Consider the following 13,192-nt stretch of genomic DNA (forward strand, 5'->3'; position numbering starts at 1 on the left):
ATACCTTAAATAAAATAACAAAATAGAACACAAATACAAATATCAAACATAAATTAACATGTACCATAAAATACATTACTGGCATGCATTCCAAATATCAAGACCTGTACTAAAACTCGGCAAAAATCCTGTCTGCTTCCTCTGCAGCCCATCGAAGTTGTGAAGGGGGGGGTGGGGGCTAACTTTGCCAGCACAGTTTTTGGTCTTTAAATTCTTTTGTTTGTTTCATTAAAAAAAATAACGTATATGGATTGCAGTGATACAGTAGCAATCATACAAGTCATGTACATAGGTCTTTTAAATCCGTAGATTTTTATTATTTTTTTTTAATGTTCCGAGTCTGAGAGAATAGGGCCTCAATGAAACTGTGCATTCAAAAAAACAAACAGTGAACTCGAAACGACATGGATGGCCATATGCAAAAAACCCTCACAAACTGTACAGAAAGTTCAAAAACTTGCAGTCTGGAAGTACATAGAAAGACAGAATTAGCCCCTGTGAGTCCTCGCAGCTGCACGCGGTCCCCCGGGGAGCCGCTCCTCCCGCGTGGCAGGCGGCGCGTGGCCACGGCGGCTCCCGCGGATGGAGCAGGGCCAGGGCCAGGGCCGGGGCCCACGGCAGCGCCTCGCTGAGCCGAGGGCGATGCGGGGCCTCCACGGAGCGGCCGTGGGGAGCGCGGCTCCTCGCGCGCGGCCTGAACCCCGCTGCCCGGCGCGGGCACCCCGCGGCCAGGAGGAGGCCCGTGCCCGCGGCGGGTGGAAGTCCTCCTCCGTCCTCCGCGCCACGTGGCTGAGCGGGCTAGATAACCAGGTTGTTATAACTGACGTACTTCTTTTTTGCAGCAGGGCCTGAAAGAAAACCGGCAGACAGTCACCAAAGCAGTTGGCAGAGAGACGCTTTGGAGAGAATTCTTGCTGGTCCCTCGTTTGGGAAGGCAGCCCTGAGGAAAGCCACCTGAGACAGCATGGGAGCGGGCAGCAGCTCTGCTGTGTTGGTGGGGTTAGCAGCGAACCCGTCTCTTCAGACGGTTGCGCTCACTGACATGAGTCTGGGCGGACTGCTGCTGCGGCAGCTGAAAGGCCGTCTCGCTATCTACCAGCAAAACTACCAGAGACTGATTTTTTTATGCTATCCCAATCTGTATGGCTTCACTGCTGAGACACCATAACTAGATGCCATTATAATTTTTTGGAAAGAATGGTGACATTCCCTCCAGCTTCTTTGATCTTCAGGACTAAGTTTGGTTTTCTCATGGGGAAAAAAAAATCTTATTCAGGATTTATGACTTCTGAGATTTTTACCATGTGGGGATCAAGGTATCTGCTTTCTTAATTATGACCTTCAAATCAAATCTGTTTGCAAACATAAACTAAAACCAGTCAGTAACTACTTCATGAATGATGCTACACATTGCTGTCAGTAAAAATTGAAAATAGTTACAGCTAAATACAAAGCACAAAATTGTGCAATAGCTTGGCAACACTGACAGTTTAGGGACCACGGTAACATGTTCTGCATCAGGCATATTAACAAAAATATCACTATTTATATGTAAATTTTGTAATGAGGATGTAACTACATGTACTGGGCTTATGGGATTTTATATTGAACTGTGTTCCAGTGAATACAGAGGTCTTTCTCTACTTACTCACTCCTCTAAAAAAACGTGTATGAAGTATGCATGCTCTTGCTGGAAAGATTAAAATCCAATATTCTGACTAAATGAGTTATTGTGAGACCAGTTTATACTATGGATATTCTCGAAAAGTTAGAATTACCAATCATTGCTGTTATTATAAACTATTCTTATTCAGCATTTGTGGTTGTTTTTTTTTTAGAGCAACTTTGAGTCAACAAAATACATTAATGTGAATTATAATCAACTATGCACAGAATAACTGAATATATAAACAAACCTGAGCCTCAGAGCATCCCCTGATACACATTTGGAAGATAAGTAAGAGAAAGGGATGAGGCTGATTTTCTGGGACTGCTGAAAGCCTTTTGCTTTTTTCTGCCTTGGCCACTGCCCATGCCAGACGAAGAGGTGGGACCAGCCCTTGGGAGCATCCTGACTGCCTCAGACACCAGACACGTCTCCCTTTGCTACTTAAAGTAAGGGCCTTTTTGCTCTTGGCATGTCTTACAGTCAGAAGCATTACTAATCAGACACCACTCTTAATTTTTCAGGTGGCACGCTTTTCAGAAATACTTACTTCAGTAAGGACTGGCTCTCCACCAATACAGAATATTTTGAGATTATTATGAATGAAGGTGCAGTCTAATGTATACATTTTTCACAGTATTCACTATCTTCTTTATAGAAAAAGAAAAAAAGCATTTTTACTTCTAGGTATTTTCAAGATTGTCATTAAAGAACCTCCTGCTCTAAAGAACCTACTTAACAGTATTATTCTCAAAGACCATTTATCTGTTGTACCATGTTCTACACAGGAATTAGTGCTGTGTGTTCAGTCTAGGTCTGATCCTGCAAAATGCTGATCTTCTTTAGTTCCATTAACTTCTCTGGGGCATAAAGGTACTCAACACACAGGAAGATAAAACTCATTATTCTGCAAGACTAGACCACAAATATCCAATAAACTGTGGTATACTATTAAATGCTGAAGTGAGGTAAAATGCAATGGGAAAAAAAAGTATAACCAGGAAATGGGTTGCAAAGTAATTACATGTATTATTTTGTGATCTACTTCTGCTTTATTCATTACATGCTCCAATTTCAAATAGCAGCAGAGTTCCTATAATAAGGAGAAGGATTTTGATACTTTCCATTGCTGATTCATATAATGTCACCCCCTCTAATGCTTACAGGTCTTTTACTCTACCAGTCAGCAAACCTGAAATTTTGCTTGATGAGTTTTCTCACAATTTCTACCACAGCCTCTCATTTCTCATTTTCAATATGACAACGAACCACCAGTGCCAAGTGAATTCAACTAAGCGATATTTTTGATAGTGTACACTTCTGTAACTCCCCCGTGAAAAGATGGGCTCCACGTATCCCAGCTCTAGACAATGAAATTATCTCTGGCACTTCTCTGTTTCAACAGAAAAATGTAGTTGGCATAAGTATCATCCATAATTCAGATAAAGTGATCAATAAAAGCTTCATGGTTATTTTAGGAGAGGAAAGACATTTTACCCTGTTTTCTAAGACTGCTAGACCAGAGGAGATCACATCTCTTCTTACGTAGCTGCTCCTGCACTACCTCCAGTAACTTGAAGCTTAGTTGATGTGTGCCTTCCAAACAAGCTCCAATCTTGATATGAAGACTTCAGCAACAGTCTACCTCAACTGAGTCTCTATGGAGTGTCAGATATTCATTATTACTGGGCAATTAGCACCAGGTACAGATTTGATTTTTCTCAAAGAAATTATTTTACCTGAAAATGGGGAATGCTAACGAAACATCAGCATCACCAGAATTCACCATGCTTTTATCCACGATACATCAGCAATCCCTGTTCTTTAAATGGAAAATAGATGCAGATCTCATACACTGTGTTGTTGTTACGTGTTAATAGATGATGACTTTCCAACAGTGAAAGCAGATTGTCTTCTTGCACGTAACGTATACATGGTAATTAATATACATATAATTATGTCAACATCAGCTGGCCACTGACTTAGATGTATTGGAGGTGAGCCAATAGCTGTGGTATGCAGAATGCACAATGCTGCACCATGCCTTCTGTACAGATACACATATCAACTGCATCCCCATTTCCTGAGATCAATGTCACTGTGTACAAGAAAGCAACAACCAACACTTGCATGTGAGCAAGGAGTTGTCGTCTTAATTATGCACTGTTCTTTTCCCTGTTCTCCATGAACAGAGCCCCACTCTCCTCACGGGCCCAGTTCAGGATGCCCTCACGGAGCCTGCAGCCACACAACCCAGCAAGAAGGATGTGTTCACACTTATTGTAGTTATGGAAATAAGCCTGTGTATTAGCACATGGAAATATCAGCATTTCTTTAAAACACAATTTATTAAAACTCTTCCCTTTCCTGCTATTATGACCTGCCTGACAGGTGTGGGGGGGGCAGTGATAGTGTAGACCTGTCCCCTGCCAGAAGTGGATAACAGGATTTGAAGTAACTGCATTGCCTGTGCCAACAACATATTAAAAACAAATACACAGAAGTGAAAATCCTCTTTGGATATATAAGTTTCATCACTTGACTGGTTTTCATTATCTTGAGCACAGGCCACAAAGAAAGAAGCTCCCACAGCATCCAAAAGCAAGGCAGATCTGTCAATACTTGCTCAGAGTGAGATTTAATCACTTTCACTTCAATTTTATGCACATTTGTTACCTCTGCCAAGCTTAAAGAGAAAAGATTTAGAGTGCAGAAGATGAATTTTATTACAGCCTACAGGCATCTCAAGCTATCAATGGTATGAAGCATGGCCTTAGTACTTCCAGCACTGAACAAGAGCTGACATCATGATGGCTGTGAGGCTGGATCTTCTGCTCTGATTTTCTTTGTAGTTGCTGTGGCATATCATGCTTACCTCATCTTTTTTTTTTTTTTTTCTTTTCTTTTCTTTTCTTTTTTTTTCTTTTTCCTTGGAAACCTGTATCATCCATGCCAGGTAAAGCTGTGGCTGATTATTAGACTCTACTGCTGGTCTACCTAAAGGGGAAATAGATACTCGTGGCTCCCTGTGGCTCTGTGCTGCAAGACAGAGCTATCCATATGTTCTGCTGACTTTAACCAGGGAATACATGAGAAGGAATTGAAAGCAACAAACCTAAATATTTTTACATTTTTGCCCAAAACCACAAAAAAATTTAAATTTAATATCTAAATGTAAATAAACCCTTACATCACATTTTCATATCTCTTCTGTTGTGCTCCCTATCGTATACTCTCTTGGCAACTTATCTACTATACAGATGCCTACACTTGTATAAAAAATACTTCTCTGCCTGTGTTGGGGGTAGTTGCTTGTCTCTGAACTGCAGCTCGAACTGCCTGACTTTTATGCAGATTAGCACACAGAACCTCATGTTTTAATAATAGAATACGAATATATTAAATTACAAATATGACATTAGTAAAAAAGTGTGTTCCTCCGTAATTGCTTTACAGCCTTCTCTTCTCATAAATTATATCATATTTAGCTGTCATATTTCCTTGTCACTCTCAGCAAAGCAGCAACAATTAGCGATTCGATGCTGAACACAACCATAAATAGCAGCGTTGTTTGAGTCGCCAGGAGGTTTGTCAGCAGATCACGAATTACAACAGGGAGTGAGAAGTTGCTAAAGAGATTGTTTCTTTTTCCTGATTACTAATTTATCCGGTACACGAACGGCCTGCTGGCAACCTGGTGACAAGTTTAAAGACAACGGCAGGCGGCTGCTCCTCCCCTGAATGCCGAAGGAGCGATACCTCAGTGTCACACGGCGCTGCCATCTCGCTGCCCCTGACAGCAGACACACAATCCATCCCCACGCCCAGGCCCTGTCCTATTTGACATGCCACCTAGAAGACAGGGTCCTGCTCCGAGGATAAATGCTGTGGGAAGGAGGCCTTTCTCCTCGTGTAATTTTATCATCCACCTGTTCTTCACAGCTCCTTCAGTGTAGTGTGGGACGTGCTTCTGTTAAGTACATAGCAAAACATTGCAGTACCCAAAGCACTCAGCTGAGCTTATGAATAATTTTCAGTTCTGCTTAAAAGCCTTGCTGAACTGCAATATACCTGGTAGCAGCACATTAAGAAGAATGGATGTTAAGGTCGATTTTTATTCCTTTTCTAATATGTGCAGAGCATATTCTGATGAGCATGGCCCTCCAGACTCCCCACATAGGATAACTGCATTGATTTTCTTTAGGAATTTCTGAAGTGCCTGGTGGAGGGAAAACCCAGAACAGACCAGAGCGAAGGCTGAAAAAGCACGATATGCAGAACTCCATAAAGAGGGACAAGGACTGCTTAGAGAGTAAATGCACTTTGGAAATTAATAGAAAAACAATTATGAAATAGAACTGTATGGATTTATACAGTCATCACATATCTATTTAGCCACTCTTGCGACACGCTGTGCATTATGGCATGTATTACTAATATATGACTTGTAATCTCCACAACATGCTAGAAAATTAAAAGCAGAATGAAAGTGGGTGGTGTCAGTTGTATTTTAAGTTTGCTTTTTCCTTACATTTTTTAATGTCTCAAAATTCTTAATATGATATTTTCTCTCTGCTTACCTCTTGGAATTTTTTTTTTTTTTTTGAGGGGGGGTCAGTATTCAGAGTGAAATTCTCACCATGAAATTCTGAAAGCCATAAGGGCAATACCTGCCTGGAAACGCTGTGACAGATTCCTGCAGGCAGCAGTGCTGCCCCCTCTTCCCAACAACATTAAATCCAGGGCTAGGACAAGGATATGCTCCCATGGATGTTATCCAAGAGAACTCAGAGCCCTTGGAAATCCCACCTTACGGTGCCCTCTCGCATGCTCTGCCCATCGGGAATTTCAGCTAAGGAAAGCTCAGGAAATGCGAGCTTGGATTTTAGTGACGGATGTTCTGCATGTTACAGCAGCAGCAAAAATACATGCAGTGAGAGCGAGCGAGCAAGAGGCCTGAGGCTGGCTAATTCTGTAGCAGAGCAGGAATCTCTGAGCAGTATAATTAGTTCATTAAATGCCATCAAAGATTGCTCAGGAGGACAGAGGGGAGCGTGGGGAGAGCTAATGGCCCCAGGACAGTACGGTGCGGGCTGGGGAACACTGCTCCAGCAGGAAGCAAGCCCAAGTTTCCATTTCAGTTTCACAAGCTCCAAACCCAAATGTGTTTTTTAAGTGTGACCATCGGTACATTTTGTGTGAATTGGTATCCAAGGCACAGGACCCTAAATTGTCACTGCAAATAGGATCAAATTAAGCAGCCGCAGACACGGAGCATAAAATCGAGAAGGAACTGAAATGGCATAAGAGGAAAAAGGGGCCGAGTTGCTTAGCAACCCTCACCTCTTCTTGTGGATTTGTGAGTCCAGAAACATCGGCACTGCCGACAGTTGTTGCTGGTAATGTAGGGGAGCTTTTCCACACCACTGCGTGACGAGGTCTGGTGGGTGCTGCAGTGGTAAGGAGCACAAGACGGTGCCAGGCGAGGACCAGCCCCAGTGTGATGAACAGGATGGCAGGATGGGCTGCTCTAGCACGAGTCTGCCAAGGGCCAGGAGCACAAGGGGTCCAAGCTGTGTCACTGTCACTTTCCATTCATGTGTCTAAACCCATGGCAGCCCACATGGTGAGGTTAGTCCACTTGAGAGAAAAGCCATTCCTGGAGGTACCCAACAACGGTTGTGTATCTCTGTTCTCATCTATAGGTGAGGGAGGTCAATGTAAGAGGTCACCAGCTTTGCATGGTGACTATATTTTCTTAATTTACTCAAGCAGTGTACTGGAGCAGCCAATTTCCTGGATGGAAGTGACACTGCTGTCTGCAGGGATGACAAAGCCAGCTCTCAGCCTGTTGGAGTGCCAGCAACTCCCCAAGCTCCCCACACCACTATGCTGAGGCTGTTTTCCCATCAGAGGTGTCAGAAGCCCTCTGTGAGCCTAAGGTCTCACGTATGATGTGATCAGACTGAGCTTGGCCAGTTTGGCATAGGCACGAGTGTGTAAGTGAAGTTACACAACTGGCCTGCAGTTTGATTAAAGCAATGCTACGTTAATTATAGGCACACTTGTCTCAGTTGTGCTCCAACGGAGCAGCCCTGGACATACTGTGCCTGCCCTGTCCCTGTGCAGTGGTGGCACGGCGGTGGCACACCTTGCTCTGCGTGTTGGGGCTCCTGCCAGCAAGCCCCTTCTCTGGAGAAGGTGGGAGGCATGCACAACCACATTGCTTAACTACAAGGAAAAAAAAATCAAACAACAAAAAGGAGAGAAAAAAATAAAAAAAGGAGGGGTGGAGGAAGAGGAGACCTGTTGCAAGGATAAAAAATAATTTTAAAAGCTGCAACTTGTCTGGAATGCCAGTAAGCCAGACCTCCCTCCCAGCAGCTCTTCCCCAGCACAGCTTTTACTTTCCTCCTGCTCACAGCCCCCTTCCCATCCACCTGGCCAGGACGTCCTCAGCAGTCAGCTGCAAACCACAGAATTGAAAGTGAGCACAGTGAGCACGGTGATGCTGACCTGCAGCACACATTTCCCATTTTCCTTGGTGGCCAGGCTGAGTGGCCCCAGCACTCCCACCCAGCCTGGGGACCCCCACGGCCGCTGCAGCCACGAGAGGAGCCCCCAGATCCCAACAGCCAGGGACAAGGGGTTCCTTACCCCGCCGTCAGGAGTCTTGTGGCTTTGGAGGCAGTCATTCATCTAAGATCCTTCTGTGCAGATAACATTTAAATCCACTTATACGCTGCAGTGATGTTTGCCTGTGCAACCTGAGTCACCAGCGATGATCCCCGGCCCTGGGGGAGCTGGTGCCACGTTCCCCGTGCTCGGCCGATCGGAAGCCCTGGAGGAGCTGCTCCTGCCCGGGGCTCGATCTTTTTTAAGAACTTAGAGATTTTTTCACTGCTAATCTCTTCTCGAGGTTTATTCATTCGAACTGAAGTGCTGTAGGTTGCCGGGCAATTACCACCAAAACAATAAAATGCACCAGGTATTAGGAATAGCCGTAAAAGTCTGCCAAAGGTAATTTGAATATTTCCTTCAGATGTTCTTTGAGAGATGAGTTTTGCTATCAAACAATTTCCAGTGCCATTATGGGATCTGTTTTGACTTTGCTGAGATACATTAGATTGGCTAAAGTACTCAAGGGATAGTGCTAGAAGACGTTTGCAAAATGCAGCTTGAAAAATTGCCTGTATCAGCCATGGCTGCGCACCTCTCCATGGAGGAGTCAGGGCTGTCTGCAGTGGGTTTGGCATGCAGAGGAGGTGTTCCTGCTGCTTAACATAGAATATGTTATCTGTGAGATTCCTGCTAGCAGGGAGGAAGAAAACACATTTATGTAGTCAGGAAGATGAAAGTACTGCTTTTTTTTTTTTTTTTTCTTGTGTATTTATATAAAGCAAACAGATTGTGAAAAAAACAAAACAAACAAACAAACAAAACAACAAACAAACACAAAAACCATGAAAAAAACGTGGAATAAAGTACCTGAAGCAAAATTCTTCAAATTAAGGATAGCTGTTTTGTGAATATGAATAATAAAACAGTCCTGCAGATTTTAACAGGGAAAACAAAACAAAACAAAAACAAAAAAAACTAACAAGGTTCATTAGATAAATGTAGAACAACTAATTTGACTAGCTTTAAAAATTAACAATATATGTTCAGATATTTCTTTGCAGTTTTCACAATATAACTGTCCTCTCATTTTCAGCTTCTATACATTTAAAAAGTTTGCAACAAAGTGCAAATACCATTGTAGAACCTGATTTGCTGCCCAGGCTGCACCAAATGGCCATGCAGGGAGTGGGCAAATCCACTCCAGGCACCACTCTCACTGCCAGCTTGTGAGAAGTGGTCTGACTGCATTCCTCTGACTGTACACCAAAATGGACAATGGATATGAAGAACGGTACCACCTCTACTTGGGAAGCAAAAACAACCTGGTAGCAGTAGCTTCTTAAAGTATCCCACCACTGTAATTCACCTGTTGCTTTGAGGAAGAGGTGCTAGCATGGAATTCAGTGCTGCAGAGAGCACCTGGCGGGATGGCAAGTGGTGAAGAAAATCCTAATGCTGCTGAGATCATCACACATAGGGTTGGACCATACAGGCAAGTTTTACCTAGTGGAACTACATACCACAGTACTTAAGGTTAGAAGTCTAATGAGATACCACAAGAAGGTCAAATGCATCAAACAAGCCTCCCCCACGTGCCTACACACAGCACTTGGAAAGACAAGGCCAGCTTCTCTACTGGCTCAGCTCTATGAGCTCAAACAAGGTGATTAGAAACCAGATGCCCAGCCAAGTTTCACCACTGAATGCCACTCCAGTGCCTTGCTTCCAATCTGCAAAATAGTGATAATGTTTATAAGCTCGTACCTCAGAAAGAAATCATAAGGTGAACGCTAATGCCCAGAAATCTTGAATAAAGTGATTAATGTCATCAGAGCACAATCAAAAATAATAGCCTGAGCAATCTTGCACTTCAGCGCTGTTTTACATACATTTGATAACCTGGATTCACCTGGTTCACTTCCGTTGCTTTCAGAATGCAATTAAAAGTGAAACAATCACTTCAAATTATTAGAATAATTATGCTTATGCAAGTGTGTGCAAATGTAATATACAGCGTAGGGCTGGGTAAATGCTGCATACGGATTTCTATCTAAAGTGTTCACACATCCCTCACTTTACACAAACATATTTCTCTCCTAAATTTGTCATATTCTAACCAGGACTACATTTTTCCTTTAAGGCTTTCTTCTTATTAGCCCTTTTAGAAATGGATATTTACCCTGTCTATTATATAGCCTCTAGGCAAACTCAGCCTGCGTAGCTAGTGAAGTGAATTATATAGCTACACTTGAAGTGAGCCTTGTACCCAGGGGATTGGCAAAATATCGTGCCGAGTAGTGCCAGGGCCATAAGTAACAATTACAAATATCCAGTATAATGGATTCTTTTAAATAGGATTGCTTTGAAGTTCCCAGAAGGATTTAATAGGAAGTAAAAGTGTGACCTTGCCAGTTCCCCAGAGCACATTGGGATTTGAAGAGGGTTTTTCTTTAAACAAAAGTCCATTTTAGCTTATAAGGATTTCAAGTAGTAGCTGCTACCAGAGGCGTAGGTTTTTAATTCATCTTTTTTTTTTTACGATGCACTTTTTGTGAGGACTGAGAATGTATCCGAAAGGAAGGATAATAAACGCAGTTCTTGGGTGAGATAATGGCACAGTGATAGAAAATCATCTCAGGTCAAAGTAGCAACTACATGACATTTTTATAGCTTAAGATAGTTTGTTAGGGTTTGAGTAGATAAAATGTTTGCTTTGTTGTTCTGCAGATGTATTAGATTGAGACCAGTGGACTGTTGAATTTTTTTCTGGATAGGGATGAGAAAACTCTAAGCTTAGCCAATGCAGAGAAAGCAATTGTATTAGACAGATGCTTGCCTCACAGTACAGAGCTGGGAAATTCTGACTTCATTTCCAGTCAGTAGAATAATACTCATTAATTTCAGTGAAGCAGGCTTTACCACAGTGAATCCCAGAAAAGATGGGATGCTTTTCATACTGATCACCTTAAAACCCACAAAAAGATGTAAAGATTAGTCGACAAAGTCAGTATGCACCATTGCATTCAGCACTCTCCTCCTGAACAAAAGAATGAATTGCTTCTGTGGAAGCTGGGCACACTTTCATGCAGTGCACCGGATCCATACTAAACCTCTCTCACACCCCACACTTCTCTAGCACACGGGGAAAGAAATACGGGTGTACATGGCTTTGCCTAATGACACGGCGTTACCAGTACGCTTCTCTAACTTTGCCATGTGGACAGCAAACAGAAGCTGGCATTGTGAAGACAAGTAAGGAAGCAATCCTGCAGAATGTAGCACAAAACACACCCCGTCCGTGTTTAAAACAGCTCAGTGGTGATGTCCCCTTACAAGTTCCAACTCTGCAGACCAGCGTGGCCTGGCATTCTGCAGCTGGAATCCTGCTCCTGCCTGAGTGGAGGGCAAAGCACCTGCTGGCCTCGGCAGAGTCGGTATTGCTCGCTGTAAAAGTTTACAGTGTAGTATAAAATTACTGGGCAAAGTTATTGGCTTCCGGCAGTGTTTCTGTATCATTTGTCCATTTGGACACAGGAAGCACTCCTGTGTTTCTTGTGCTTCTCTGCATCCAGCCATGCAACCCATGGCCCTTTTTCCCTGCCAGCAGCCAAACCATCACCAGCATCTAAGGGGCTAGATGCCATTCCTGATCAACACTCATCACTGAAAAACACCACCAAAACTCCATGGCCTCCCGTGGGGAGACATGCATCGGGTAAAGGTAAAACTGAGAGTCAGGGGAAATTTACTCCTCTGAAGAATATTATAAAGGTATGTTCCCAAATAAGTTCTCATCAGCTCTAAAAATAGGCCATAAATGAGATATGTGATACATGCTCCCCCTTTGCAACGGCAAGATAATATCATCATTTATGAATATTTACCAATGGAAGGCATAGTTCTCTGGAAACACACACAAAAGCATGTCACTTATTTCTCTGCTTCTGAACTGCTTATGCTGATAACTCTGTCAGAGTCAATAAACTCCTTTTGTTAAGCTGGAAAGATGATCTAAACTACCTGCAGTGACAGACACTGCTTTCTGTCTCCTCAGGACTGCGCTAAAAGATAATTTTTATCAGCCACACCTTTGACTACTTTGCAAGATATTACTGAGGTAGGTGCCTTCAGAGACAGATTCAGAGGCTGCTGTCAATGTTAATTTTCCCATCTGAGCCATTACAGGAAAACATGACTTTGCCTCAAAGAACAGAAGCAGACATAACATTTACAGCCTGCAAAAGCATCATGTTTTTGCCTGAAAGATGCCTGTAAGACCGAGATTTTGAGTCAGGTAATAAGATTGCAATAGAAGAGGATTAGTTTTATCCTCCTAAATGAAAGCTAAAATCAACAAAGTATTGTACCGCTGAAGAACATCAATCCTAAGTGTGTTTGGCGGCATCTGTCTCCTATCTCCCACCGGTTCTGCTTTGCAGATAAAAACTTCTGGGTTAGGTGAGGTCTGAAAGTGCCTGCCGCACCGGGCACTGGGATCAAAGAACAAACAGCAGAAAGCCTTATCAGTGCTCCCAGCAAATGAAAGATTGCAGAGAGGCTTAAAAAAGACCTCGCAGGAAGAACAGTCATGGCTCACTGGAGCATTTATGCACTTAGGTGGGAGATGCAGCAAAGGGATCAGGTCAGGGAGCAGAACCCCCTGATCCGCACAGATAGGGCAATAAGGAGCCGGCGGTGAGATGATTCCCCGGGCAGCACACCACCCCTGTCTGCAGCAGTGCCACAGCCCCAGCACACAGCTAGGGAAGAGCACAGCAGCTTAGGAAATGTGTTTCCAAATCTCTGTGAGATTGTGGCAAGGAAGAAACAAAACCAATTCATATTGCTCCTTAATTGGAACTGACATTAGAGCAAACATACCCATTTAAACTACATGTAAAATGC

General features: G+C 43.2%; 1 protein-coding gene across 1 annotated transcript in view; it reads right to left on the bottom strand.

Annotated features, from left to right (window-relative positions):
* Window positions 1-374: 374 nt before the first annotated feature.
* GRM7 (glutamate metabotropic receptor 7) overlaps window positions 375-13,192 on the bottom strand; it is a gene marked incomplete at its 3' end in the record, with an annotated part of 262,405 nt that continues 249,587 nt past the window's right edge. The window contains exon 10 of the mRNA XM_082767793.1: window positions 375-848. Within this exon, the coding sequence (XP_082623919.1) occupies window positions 799-848 (50 nt within the window). The remainder of the gene's footprint in view (window positions 849-13,192) is intronic.

Source organism: Aythya marila, assembly GCF_965140915.1.
Source record: "Aythya marila genome assembly, chromosome: 10".
Taxonomy (NCBI): domain Eukaryota; kingdom Metazoa; phylum Chordata; class Aves; order Anseriformes; family Anatidae; genus Aythya; species Aythya marila.